The sequence below is a fragment of the Notechis scutatus genome, chromosome 1, assembly GCF_049901735.1.
Source record: "Notechis scutatus isolate UNSWTSFEM ecotype Mainland chromosome 1, rNotScu1.2, whole genome shotgun sequence".
NCBI classification, from domain to species: Eukaryota; Metazoa; Chordata; class Lepidosauria; order Squamata; family Elapidae; genus Notechis; species Notechis scutatus.
Window position 1 is genome coordinate 278,693,975 of NC_142009.1, and position 14,577 is coordinate 278,708,551.

Below are 14,577 nucleotides of genomic sequence, written 5' to 3' on the forward strand. Positions count from 1 at the left end.
CATACTCCATGTACTGTGCTTGCCCTGTTGTTTTGTTCTCCTCAGCTGCCTTGCTGAGCAGAGAGATTGGAGAGGAAGAGATTAAAGAGAACAAGCAGGCACACAGTGAGGAATACACACCAGGCTGTGTGAGTACCAAGCTTGGACTGTGGATATCAACACATTGCTCTCAAGGAATTTTCCTCACTGTGTGCTTTCTTACTCTCTTGTAACCCCTTTTGCTCCAATGAATGTAAATAGAAACATGAATTCCCTTCTTGCTAATTATCCCAGCACCCAGCACTGGAGTGAACGTCCCAAAGGATGGGGGAGTGGGGAAAAGGAAAGCCCTGTCATGTGATTTCCCACTTAGCAGCCACTGAGCTGGAGCACAGTGGCTCAAGTGGTTGGAACCCTGGGCAGGAGGTGAGCAAGTCCGTGTTTGAGACCTGAGAGCTGCCATGAGGAAAGGTTGAGCTCTTGTCCTTCATTCCAGCTCTTGCCGAGGACATGAAGGGAACCCCCAACTGGATGTCCCCAGGACATCAATGATGTCAACTGGCTAATCCTTTCAATCTGGATGCACCTTGGTGCTTCTGACTTAAGTGCAAAGCAACTCAGCTTGATGAAAGAACATCTGGTCCCAATTATGGTCACTAAAGTGAGGAATACCTGTATTGATTTTTACTTCTGTATGGTTTGTGAGCTGTCAGGGTTATGTTGATGGTATCAGTTGCTATTAGTTTTGTTCACCACATTATAAAAAAGATGTTGAGACTCTAGAAAAAGTACAGAGAAGAGCAACCAGGATGATTAGGGGACTGGAGACTAAAATATATGAAGAACGGTTACAGGAACTGGGCATGGCTAGTCTAGTGAAGAGAAGGACCAGGGGAGACATGATAGCGGTCTTCCAATATTTGAGGGGCTGCCACAGAGAGGAAGGGGCAGGGGTGGGATACAACAGGGTTAACTACCAGTTTGGTCATTTATGAGATTCAGTGATTTACGATGTGCTTCCCTGCATGCTGCTGGCAGGCGCCTGTAAATGCCTGTAAATCGTCATCAGCACGCTGGGTGCAGAGAAGCAGCCTTTGAAACAGCCCTCTTTTCCTGCTTTTTTAACTGCAGCTGTGCCTTGTTCAGCAGCTGAAGTTGAAAACTCAGGAAATAAAGGTCAGGTAAGAGCCCAGGTGGGCGGGTGGGCAAAAATATCAGCAGACATAGAACCGGTTCTATGTCTGCTGCTCTTCAGAGCTACCGGTTCTACAGAGGTGGACAGAACCGGTAGAAACCCACCCCTGGGAAGGGGTCAAGCTATATTCTAAAGCACCTGTAGGCCAGACAAGGAATAATGGATGGAAACTGAACAAGGAGAGATTTAACCTGGAAATAAGGAGAAACTTTCTGACAGTGAGAACAATCAACCAATGGAACAGCTTTCCCTCAGAAGTTGTGGGAGCGCCTTCACTTGAGACTTTCAAGAAGAGATTGGACTGCCATCTGTCAGAAATGGTGTAGGGTCTCCCGCTTGGGCGGGGGGAGGTTGGACTAGATGACCTACAAGGTCCCTTCCAACTCTGATTATCTGTTATCTGTTAAGACTATTAAGAAAGATGGCACTTATGGATGGATGAAAAAAGACTGAGGTGTGGCTTCTGGTTAAAGGAGACTCCGTGGCTCATGAAGACAACAAAATTCTGGAATTGCCAGAGGGTCATTTCTCTAAACCCCTGCAGCATTCCAAAACACAAGGCCCGTACCCCATTTCTCAAACGTGTAAGCCTTACAAAGCAAAGTTCACGGCTCCAATTCTTCTTCCACAGAGGAGATCCATTGGTGGAGGAGACTGTAATCTAGCAGGACTTTCCTGCTGATGTATGAAGGCAGAGTGGCCTTCAAACATCAATTCCTTGAGTCTCCTCTCCAGCAGCTCCCTGAGGCACTTTCCATGCTCCGCTGGAGGACTGCCAATTTTCTGGAGCAATATTTTGTGGGGGGAGAGGGGGGTCATTAAAGGGAAGGTAGGAGAAAATTGCCTCTTGGACATAATGTGCATGGGGCTCTGCTTGCTGGATCTCTAGATCTAACTCGTCATATCAATGATGCCTCTGTCTTTTGACAAAAGGCTGGCATCATACAAAGCCTGGATTGTGACACACTTGATGAAAGCTAAGCTCTCGCTAGAGCCCTATCTCAAGGTAGCAAAGTTAAAGAGTTTGAAGCCTCCCCTGCCCCCCCCCAGTCAAGCTTTAAAATGTGTTGCTTGATAATGGGGACCTGAAATAACCTCTAAGTGGGGGTTTTTTTTGTTTTTGGTTGGGTTTTGTTTTCAAGTGTGTTCTTGCTTAAGGTTTAATTGGCTCCAGTCAGTAGGAAAGGGCTCCAAGACTGATTATTTATGGCTTACTGTCAAAAGGAGCTATTAAAAAGGGGCAGTATTATCTTGGAGATGTTGGGAAGCAAGCGTGGTGTGTGTGTGTGTGTGTGTGTGTGTGTGTGTGTGTGTGTATAGGAGTGTGTTTTCTTGTACTGGATAAAATCAGTTTTGCTGTCTCAGCAGTGTGGTTTAAATTGAAGATTAACCCTTTGACCTTCACAGTGTCAAATCACTTACAGATGGATCACCAGCTACACTTCTCTTCTCCCCCTTCCCTTCCCCCCTCTCTCCTGTGTTTGCTGGAAGAGGGGGGCACCCTCCTTTAGGAAAGAAAAAAAAAGGGGGGTGGGGGGAGAAGTTGTTTGTTCTTGCAGCTGGGCTATGAGACACTCAGAAGCCAATCTGATTAAAAACAGCACTTGGCTAAACTCTGCAGAATCCTACCAAAAAAAAAAAAAAAAAGGTGGGGGGGCTAATCCTTTTGTGCACAATACATAAAGGGTCTGCTTCTTTCTTTCATAATATTGGAGCAACAATTATTCCTAGAGAAACTACTACTAGTCACACACACATACCCTGGGGCCAATGTTTTTTCCCTCCCCCTTTTACATGTGTAGTATTGCTGGGTTAAAAAGTGCCTGTTCTTAAAAGTATAACTTCGTGTTTTTTGTTTTTTTTTATTGGGACAGGTTAAGCTTTTGAATGGTGGCTTTAATATTTTACATGAGTGATCTTGTTGAGACCCTTCTTCCCACTTTTTTTTACAGCACCAGCAGAACAGAAATCAGGTCTGGTGGCAGATCCTTCTCTTCCTCCATAACTTGGCCTTGAACGTGGAAGCCAATAGACAGCGTGTGGGTCAGAGGTGAGACCTGCCTTGCCCCTTCCAGGTTCCATCCAGTCTGCTGGGAGCACCGAACACACCCAGGTTACAAATGCCTGTGCCACTGGACAGATGTGAGGTTCCTGTGGACCCGAGGGTGCTTGTTATTGTACAAAAGACTTGTTTTCCATGGACTCGCCTTCTGACTCCCTTGTCTTCTGTAGTGGGGAGCTTTGGTCCAACACTGTTGAAGAAAGATCTTCCCAAATTGTCTGGCTTATAATCAAGGTGCAAGGAGGAGCTAATCTAAGGAAGCTTTGGAAGAGTTGGTGATGAACTGTTGGTGATATTCTAGGATCAAGGTTTGGGGCAACTCCTGATAAGTAAACGTTGAAGAAACTCTGTTAACAAGCAACTGTGAAACAGCATACAGAATATGTATAACTGAATCCTAACGTTTAAAATACTGGAGATACTGGTGTAAACAAGGAGTGAGTCTTGAATAATAACACACAATCATTACGCTCAGGAATATGTAGGCTCCCCTCCTGTCTTTCAACTCAAGTCAGAAAAATGCAGTACTTTATTATCCAATGTAACTTTCTTTACTACTCAAAAACTGTAACCCTTATAGTAATAAAATAAGCCATTGCCCAACCAATAGGATTTCTTAAAATTTCCTTCCCTAAGGAGAGAAAGAAAGGCTTGTTCTTGGAGAGAGAAATCCAGCTTCACAAGGGCCTTCCTTAAAGCTGCAAACTGTCTGCAGTTAGTACTGTGAAGGTTGGGATGGGGATGTGGGGTGGAGGGGTTGCTAGTAGAGATCCCGTTTTCCACTATCTTCATATGCCAACATGCCTCTAAAGAGGGTAGGATCGTGGCAGCCTGGAGCTTGCCCCATCCTTTTTCTTCCCATTGGAATCATTGGGCGGGGCAAAGAAAGGAAAATCCTCTTTTGGGGGGATCCAGCTGACACAAGCCACTAAAATTACAGAAGAACCCATTCAGCTACCTTGGTTTCCTCTCTTTTCTAAGTCTAAACATCCAACAGAATCCGTTTAACTTAGGAGAGAAAAGTGCCTTAATTTTACATTAAAGTCTCATTACAATCATATTCAGTATCAGAGATGGAGCCACAAACTACTGAATGTCCCATATTACGTATTTTTCTTTTGCCATTTAGGAAAAAAAAAATGGAAGCAAAGTTTTTACTGGGAGAACAAGAAAATCAGGCACATTGCAGGAAATAAGAGGAATGGTTTTTTTTTTTTTTATTGCCTGGCCATAGGTAGAGGGGCATCAATCCACAAGATTTTGAAAGGGGCTCTACACTCTGGTTTTCATGCTTCTGGACTTTTCAGTCTTAGGGCAAGTGAGAAGCGAGATGAATTAGAAGGCTGGTTATGCAAAGATTTGGCTATATTTTTTGCAAGAGACATACCTTCCAAAGTGCTCTCCTGAAGACCTTTGCTATTCTGAACTACAACACTTCCCCACCATCTTAAGAGACAGTATTCTTACTCTAGGTGTTTTAAGATTTAGAGTCAGAGGTCACACAGTTTGGTTAACGTTAAGTGCATTTGTGGTTTTGCCCTCATGCCTTTAGCATGTTGTGCAGATCTAGCCAATTTGATTAGTTTGTGCTTCATTGTATTTTGAGGATCAAGAAAATGGACTAAAATAGGAATTCAGTTGGGTGATTTTGTGTTTAGTACTTCTTCCCAAAATACTGTAATGAAAGCATCTCTAACATTTATGGCCTTTTTATATATTGGTTTTAAGAAAATAAAAACAATATGAATTAACAGTATCAGTATCATTTAAATATTTCCCAGTGTGAAGGAACAAATAGTTCAAACAAAATTTTATTCCAAAGTTTCTAAGACTTACATTTTTAACTTCATATTTTTGGAGTGGGATTTTAGAGTTTAGCAAGCAGCTTAGTCTCAGACATTTGCTTCTCTGTGCTAGATTTCCTTCCAGCTTTGCCACTGTGTCTTTATAATAAGAGAGTCTTTGCCCCATCTGGCCTAATTATGGAACTGTAAGCTATTTTTCAGCATTTCTGTAGTGAGTTGAAAACTTGCTGCTCAGAATCCTGGACTGAATCCAACTTTTGATCTCTACAAAAAGAACAGATTTTTTTCTATAGTAGGTTCTGGTCTAATGGAGCATTTCTGCTGGTAGAACGAATAGGTGAATTTCTGATTCCTCTAAAAATCTCTTCTGGGAAATTGTGGGGTTCTAGGACAGTGAAGAAGGTGTTGTGAACCAGAACTCTCTAATACAGGGGTGTCAAACTCCCGGCCCATGGGCCGGATGCGTCATGCGCTAGTCACGCCCACGCCCAGTTTAGCGAAGTGGGGGAAAGTCCCAATACGTCACTTGATAACATCATGATGACTTGAGTTTGACACCCTTGCTCTAATAGAACTCTGCTTAGGGAGATCTTGCTGGATCCAGACCCCTATTTTCATCCTCTTGAAAGGAATCTATCCCAAATCCATCTCTCTGAGAGCTTATAATTTGCAGGTGTGAAAATGGATCACCTGGGACAGGGTCCCCCAAGTCTGATATCATTTAGGTGTGCTGCGGATTCAGTTCACTAATTCTCAGCCAGTAAGAAGGCACTATATTGAGAAAGGGTGACTTAAATGAAGTGGCTCCAAGAATCAGCGTTTTCTGAGTCAAGTCTGCAATCCCAACCATATCAATATGTTCCTATGCTACACCTTCCTTCAATTGACTTTAAACGTCGCTGACCATTACTGCATTGTGGCATATAAAGGTGGAAGATTATTTCCTTGAACTTTTTTTTAATGGGCCAGTTTCATTTTTGATAACCTCCTTAGATGCTTCTCCTCCTGATCAGTATAAGGAGTTTTTAGTCCTTCTGCTGTGAGAGCAGAGGCATTAGATTGCCTTGTTTGACACATGACCTACTTACCCATCATCAGTTTGGACACAGGGCAGGAATCTGAAGCACAAAGCTTTATTGTATTATTCTCTGGAGTGGACTAAGCAGTAACTATGTGATGGAGAAGTAGGGCGTGTTAGCACATGCATGTTGCCTTCTACACAATACTTTTTGTGTGAAGACTAGAAATCCCAATAGGGACCTTTAAGAGTTTTACATTGTGTCTTCTTTAATCTAACACATCGGAATTATTATTGTTGAACATTGGTTCCCTCCTCCCCACTATTACCAATGATTCCTGTCTTCATACTAAAATTCATACTAAAAAGCTATGTTCATAAATATGTATCTATTTAAGTGTATAATCAAGAACAGAACCTGTAACGGGGCTGAACTGGTTATAAGGCATAATAGCTCCATCCTACCAGGCATGATTAATGTGTTCTATTTCTGGATGAGGACCTGGGAAGCCTATTTAAATTTTATATTTTTCACATCTTGTAGAACCAGAACAACTTGTTTAATATCTAGTAACAGAAAATTATCATGTAATTATTTCTTACCTCCTCTGGCTTCCTGTGACCATTTGATGTCCTTATCTCATGCATTGATAGATGTCCTTGTCTCATGTATGGGACTACCACCTTGAGTTAATGAGATGCTTCTCAATTTGGTGAATCTTATTAATAATACAAACTGATGTTGCTTATGAATCCCACGTTTTTGGAATTCTAACTTTTGAATGGATAGATAGATAAAATCAGGGCTGGCTTAGGACATCTAAACTTTCTCTAAAAGAACACTTCCATATTCTAAAGTTTGTCAATTAGGGGGGCCCTAATTAGGGAGGGGGCTCTTCTTTCATACTCAAAAGAAGCAAGAGTCCTTGGCTTGGGGTGGAGGTTGCTTTGTACCACTAGTTTACAGTTGTCTTTTCTCCTTAGTGTCTCTTTAGCAACAGAAAGAAAGTCTTAACCATGGTAGAAAGACCATGGGAGAGTTCCAAGTAACCTGCAACATTATCTGAAGCACTACTACCTCAGTAAAATGTTGCAAATGAGGCAGAGCAGTTTTACAGCAAAAGCTTCCACCGAGAAAGGAATTTTCTTTTTACTATCTCTTTCTCTTCAGTTCAGCTGGTTCTTTGTTAATCCTTTTTAAATCAAACTTTCCTTGGCTGCATTCTCTCCAGTAATAGTGCTTTTGCTGCAGTTCTTGGAAACTGAGACAGCAATCATAACAAACTGTACTGCCTGAGGTGACTTCCAGCTGCCAAAAAGCCAGGCCAAGGTGGGGAGAGAATGGAGGAATGGTCTTCAGATAAAGGCCCTGAGGACAAAGACCCTGGGGACACTGGCTGATTGTCCTGTGTTGGGCTTTTGTTGTGCACCTTCTGTGTCTATATATGTAGCTGCTGTTTTCTTTGAATTGTGTGGATTTTCCTTTATTCTGTGGCATTGTGTTCTCCTATTGTACCAAATCTGCTTGTCTTGTTCTGCCAACTTAAGCAGCCTGTTGGCAGCAAATTCTTGTCAGGGTTCCCAAAGGCTGGAATTTTCACTTTTGAAGACTTTACTAATCTCTTCACCTACTTGCAAGCTTTGGTCAGAATCAGCCAAAGAGGGTGGTTAAATATTCCCATACGAAACCGTATCTGTGACTTTGCTTTCAACACATTGGTCTTGGGTTTTATTTTGTTCTTTGAGGAATTAAAATTGTGATCTGCTGGCATTGTGACCAAACCCCAGATATGCAGGAATATTGTTGTCATGTAACAGTGAGCTAGTGTTAATTAACTCTAACACTATCTGGTACAAAATAAGGATATATACAACAGGAATTGAAACCGTAACCGAGATTGGCCACAAACTGACAATCCCATCCTATAGAAAAGCCTGGGAAAGGCATTCATCACACAAAAAGTAGAGTCAGATGTGCCTTGCAGAATGCAAAGAAGGGAAGAGGCTTTTCTAAAGTCAAAGAGAGCCATGACATGGGACATACATTTATTCCAGTGCTTCGTATAAATTACCCACGGGCTATAAACAGAATGGACAACAATTAGTAGATTTGACTGGCTGTGATAAATTAAAGGACTCATTACAAACACTACAGGTATCGTTGCTATAACTATCGTCTCAAATTCCCTAGCTGCAATGTGGTACACGGGAAGTTTCTTTTACTGATTAAGAACAAATAATCCATTTGCTAGGCCACAGAAACCAACCCGGCCGTATTTCCCCCCACCCCCACCCCCCCCGTATCCTCTCCCAATTATGTTGCCAAAATTTGGAGGTAAATGCAGGAAATCAAAGGCATTTCCCCCTACTTTTTATTTTTGGAAAATAATAACTGAATGAAAGCCCTTTGATACTATAATGTAAGGGTGTCAAACTCACATGGTCACGATTGGTGTCACGTGACGTATCGTGACTTTTCCCCCTTTGCTAAACCAGGCATGGGCGTGGCCAGCATGTGACACATCAGGCCTACGGGCCGCGAGTTTAACAGCCCTGCTATCGTGCATGATGTCATCACCATGCTCTGAGATCCTTGCAGGGGTTTTCCTTTAAAAAAAAAAAAAAGTAGACTCCGATCACAAAAAAAATATTGTCTGAACCTGGTCTACAATGCTTATCAGCAGCACTGCCAAACTTTCAGATACAGCTATCCTCCATTCGATATCTGAGAGATCTGACATGGGACCAGTGGAGTAGGACTTCAATATCCTTGCTAGTATTTGTTAATCTCCCCAGTAGATGAATGAGCTGTAGCGTTGTTCAACTGCGCCTCCCTGAATGAAGGCAAATAGCTCTTTTATATATATAGTACATCTGGATCTGGAGACCAGAAACAAACAAGGTTCAAGGAAGCACCCTTTGGAAGCTGGATTTGATGGATAGGGAACAAAAGTAAGGTTCGTGTTGTTGGAAGAAATGTCCATCTGTGTTCAATTCCAAGTGGGGAGAAAGGAACTGGAAACATGGAGACTGCTTGGAAGGATGGTTTAATGGAGCAGAACCATTAAGCACATGGTCCTGGTGCAGCTGAACACATGGAGTAGAGAGTGGGATATATTTATAACCTCTCTTGGGCCTTGCAAGAAATGTATCCTATTGGTTGTCAGACTCCCAGGGGATTATGCGGGAGTCCAGCTAACCTTGTAGGCTGTCTCTGTCCCAGGCTTGGTTGAATCTTGCTGGGTGATGATGTAATGAACAGGCTTGTGTTCTGAAAGAGTGTTGGGCAATTCCTATTATGGCTTTCGTCTGGTTTGGATCTTGAGTGAGGGCTAATCCTATCACCCTGGAGCTGAAGGCCTTTTGTCTTGTAGATAGGATGGCTCTTTCTGGGGTTATTAACAAGGGCATGTTTCTCCTTTTCTCATCCAGGGTGGCATAATATTCTGCCTTTTTAATATTTCCTAGAACATTTCATTCTTCTAGGAGAGGAGTGAGTGCTAACTTCCTTCTGTGTTATGCTCCTGAATTATCCTGCAAATGAGGAAATGATTGTCCTATCCTTCATATAGAACTAATGTTGGATTTCCAGCTACTGTTCTGTAATTGGGATGAAGGCAGCATCTTTCTTTTCACTTCAGAAAGGTGAAACTGGATTAATCTGAACCAGTTCTCTGTGGCTACCTTTTTTCCTGATATGGTGGGAATTTACAGGGCAGTATCTTTTCAGATATGGGTAGCTTGAGGCCTTCCAAATGTTGTTGAACAGCTGTTTTTAGCAGTTTCAGACAACATGACCAATGCTGAGGAATGCTGGAAGCATGGTCCTGTTGACATCTGGAAAGCCTAATTTTCTAAGCCTTGTTTCAAGACACAAGTTTTAATACCCTGAGTTAGAAGAAGCCTGGTTATGACAAAATGTGAGGTTGCTTACATTTATGTGTTATTTTATTCCTATCCTGCTTGGTTTTGTGTACCGAAAGCAGATGGTCTTGTGGTACATTACATTATATCATATTTAAACATCTGGCAATATGTGTTCAGTTCTATTGGGGTTAGTTTCACATTGGGGCCAGCAACATGTAAAAACAGAACTTCAGGTGCAACCTATCAATCATTGGCATATTTCACCCTCAGTTATTTTAATGTAAAATAGGAAAAGGGATAATTGGTTCTAATGACAACCATATAATGCTTTTAGCTATTAGTTGGAGATTTATTAAGAAATCTATTTTTCAGTGGAGGGTGAAATCTGAAGTTAATAAACCAAAGGTTCAACTCTATGTACACTTGAAAGTAATTCCACTTTGCTGTAAAAGGTCTTGCTTCTGAGTAAACCTGTCTAGAATCATATTACATGTCATCTTAATATCTTAATAGTTTAAAACAGTAAATAAAGCTTGAGATCTATGTCTTAAAAATATAGACATGTCTTTACATATTCAAATGTCCATTTTCCATCTAAGATTCAATGACTGTCTTATTTTTCAACTATTTCATACCCTGAAAGGAAAAAAAGTTTGCCAAATTTTTCCAACTATAACTGATTGTGAAGTGCTACTTGTTTTGTACATGGCCAGGCAACAGTGGGTTGGATTCCAACTTAGCCCTCCTTAGAGTAGAGCTATTAATTGTGATGGAATTGGAAAAGAGGCCTGTATTTTAGCAATTCTTTTTTTTTTTAATGATTAAATTTGGATCCAAGCCATTGTTTATCTTCATGGTCTGAGAAGCTTCATCTGCTTTTCAAGATATGAGGATTTTCCCCCCAGGTATTCTGGCAGCTCTTGTTAACAAATGCCATTCTAGTTATTAAATTATATACACACATACACACACACACACACACACACACACACACACACACACAATGACTGTACATTGCTTTGGGTTTCGCAGTGAACAGTGCTATTTTTTAGTATCTGAAACAGTACAAAACCCCCACAAATTTCTGGTTCTTACTCATCAGTGACAGGAGAAAAGAGGCCCAATATGTCGCATGCATTGGAATATAATTATGTATGTCTATAAATAAAATGTGGACTCTAAATTCCTCTTTCCCAGTTGCCTCAAATAGGATCACCAGTATTTAACTGCCTTTGCTGTATTCTGTTAACAGTGACTGGAGTGATTGAAGAAATGGGCAAGTTGCTATAAAAACGATTCCTGCTCATGTATTCAAATTAAGTTGCCTTAAAGACACAGCTACATAGGTTGGGTGAAGCATTAGCAACCCAGACAGATTTATTGGTTGGGTTATTGCAACTCGCTGACTGTAAAACTGGATTAATGAACACTCATGTGCCACCATATTACCCCCCCTCCTCCTTTCATAAATTTGCAGAATAAATAGGGACTTGTCAGAAATCTACTTTGGAAGATGATTTCTGCAAATAGAAAGCCATGTGACTTTGGGGAGAGGGGACTTTATAATACTTAAATGAACTCCATTGAAATCAACTGAAGGGTAAATGCTCATTTGTCCTGTTGATTTCTATGAGCTTCGATTGCAACTTAGGCTCTCTGGTAGGAAGCTCATACTTCCAGAAACAATGGGGACATAGAAAAAAAAATGGGGTGTGTTTCTAGAGACCTTCAGGTTATTTTCAACCTTTTGAGTAATGGAGAGTACAGAATGAGTGTAAGAGTAGGAAAGGTATATTGGATTATTAATATTTTTAATGCTGTTAAGAAAATCACCATGTATACAATGTTTGTAAAAAAAATTTTTTTTGGTAAGGATGTTTATTTAAAAAAATATTGATTAGGGTTGATATACTGAGACTGACAGGAAGGAATTAGAGTTTTCTGTAACTCTTTGCTGCCATCTAGTAATTCCCCAGATGCACTGGTACCCTTTCAGTGCTGTGGGCCTATCCGATCTGTAAGGCAATTGTTTATATTGTTTTATAAATATTTATATAACTCTTTTTGTTCAAAGTGCTTTTATTGTCAAAGAATTATTGCCTATTTCATCATTATAGGAGTATAGGAATTAAGGAAGCATGTTTTTGTGTAAAGATAGGATTGCTGTGCCTTCAGTAATTGTAAAAGAGAACAGGTCTACTTTGTTATGGGCTTGAAAAAAAATGGACCTGTTGAAAAATTGTACTCATTTTATGACTATTAAAAATAGAGGATCTTCTTTTCCCTTATGTACTTACTGAATACAGCATATCAAACCAAGTTAGTTTTTCTTTATTTCACACAGTTTTGGTATTTAAATAATGATCAACTTTTTTTTTAATCCCGAGACTCAACTGTCACTTCATTCTTAACTTTGTAGATCTATTGTGTCTTTTCACTATATAAGTGAGAACTGTTTGTAACAATCTTATAATGCGATATAAGGATGTGTGTTTAAACCAACAATGGAGAACTGGGATTTGTTTTTGTTTGATAGGGTTTTTTTGTTTTTGTTTTTACTAGCAGCTGTTCCCTTAAGATCCTGGGCACAGTGAAGTCTTTCCCATCAATTTTGCTCGATCTTTTGAACTGAGCATACCAGATATTTGAACCTGGTGCTTTCTGCACATGAACATGTTCCTTATCAGAGGACAGTGGCTCCTCAAAGTTGACAAAATAATCTAGAAATCACAGCGAGGACCATTCTTTAAATGAGTATTATTTAACTGGACACTTCCAGATAGGAGTCTGGAAAGCTGCAATCCCAACGTAGCTGGAGTTCATTTTTCCTCTCAATATTCTGGTCTATTGAAGTCAATAAAATACTGTATATAAATATTAAGTCAAATGTATTTTTCTTAAACTGTGAAATTGGAATCCTAAAGAAGCTTCATTCTACAGTCTTAAGGTGTCTTGATTCTCTCATTCTGATGTAGTAACTTATAATTAATCTACATTTGTTATAATCGTCTGACTTTCCATCACACATTATATACCATACACTGCAGATTTCTTTTAAGAGTGCTATAGTACAGGGGTCTCCAATCTTGGCAACTTTAAGACTTGTGGACTTCAACTCCCAGAATTCTGAGAGTTGTAATCCACAAATCTTAAAGTTGCCAAGTTTGGGGACCCCTGCTATACAAAGAAGAATTTAAGACATGTGTTGTTGACATGTTCAACTTTGTAAATAAGGAATTACAGTAATTTGGCAGTAGCCAATTAAACTGGGAAAACTGGTAGGCAGCAAATGTTGCCACATCATTTTCAAAAGTGTTTTTAAAAAGAATTCATTCATATTGTATATATAGTATATATTCTCCTATTTTGCAGGATTTTTCTTTTATTGTATCTTTTGCCATCGTGGGCCTGAAGTGCACAGACCTCCTTTTCCATGGACCGAGACCCAGTGAGAATGTAGCATTTTGCCTAGCTGTGGTTATGTGTCTTCGCGCTGTCTTCTCTCGCAACCAGGGGCAAGTCCGAAGAGTTCCCCCTCCTTTTTTTGTTATCTTTGCAGAATAATTACTTCTGGGTTTCTCTGTTTTTCTTATTTCTGACTATTTAAAATTCAACTTGGACTCTTTTTTTCCCATAATTGGTACAGTTTTTAATAAATACTTTAAAACAAATCAAATGTTTTCTTTTTTTTTTTTCCTGTGAGTTGGCAGCTGGTATCACTGGGGTTCAAGAAAACCGACTGCCTATTCCATCTGCAGTGGGAAGTCCTGCTAGACAACAGGTGGCTGGAGAAAGCTGGTGTACAGCATCTTTCAGAAATGTAACTGAGAGGTTATTGTGAGTGACATGAGACCAGAGGGTAGCTCCTTGGAAGCAATTTTGCCAGCCTGACTAACCATAACTTCTAGTCTACATATCTGAGCTAGCATATCACACTGAACTGGCTTGTTCACTCATGGTTTGTTGAGTAAGTTTCAACCTAAAATGCAGTAAGCTTGCTATTATTTAATGCAACACATGATCTCTATCCAAGAAAACCATTCAGTACATTTATTTTTTTAGGAAAATGTAATTTCATTCACTTTCAGCTATTGGTTAGCTAGCCCATGGTCCATTGGATACCCGTGGGACCGTATGCTTTTGAATTAAACACCATCACAGTATAGCTAAATTAACAGATAACAGATAATCAGAGTTGGAAGGGACCTTATAGGTCATCTAGTCCAACTCCCCGCCCAAGCGGGAGACCCTACACCACTTCTGACAAATGGCAGTCCAATCTCTTCTTAAAAGTCTCAAGTGATGGCGCTCCCACAACTTCCGAGGGCAAGCTGTTCCATTGGTTGATTGTTCTCACTGTCAGAAAGTTTCTCCTTATTTCCAGGTTAAATCTCTCCTTGTTCAGTTTCCATCCATTGTTCCTTGTCTGGCCTACAGGAGCTTTAGAAAATAGCTTGACCCCTTCCTCTCTGTGGCAGCCTCTCAAATATTGGAACACTGCTATCATGTCTCCCCTGGTCCTTCTCTTCACTAGACTAGCCATGCCCAGTTCCTGTAACCGTTCTTCATATATTTTAGTCTCCAGTCCCCTAATCATCCTGTATGCTCTTCTCTGTACTTTTTCTAGAGTCTCAACATCTTTTTTATAATG

The 14,577-nt window shown here is 40.5% G+C and overlaps 1 protein-coding gene across 3 annotated transcripts in view; it reads left to right on the forward strand.

Moving 5' to 3' along the window:
- The window catches only part of BMF (Bcl2 modifying factor), a 48,329-nt gene extending 34,732 nt beyond the window's left edge, over positions 1-13,597 (forward strand). Inside the window, exon 4 of one of the 3 annotated variants that reach the window (XM_087951725.1) lies at positions 13,299-13,597. In XM_087951725.1, coding sequence (XP_087807851.1) covers positions 13,299-13,490 — 192 coding nt within the window. In that variant the 3' untranslated portion in view covers positions 13,491-13,597. Of the gene's footprint in view, positions 1-3,126; positions 4,990-13,298 lie in introns of those variants that run through there. The other 2 variants (XM_026664566.2, XM_087951726.1) reach the window with 2 other exon arrangements.
- Positions 13,598-14,577: the final 980 nt, after the last annotated feature.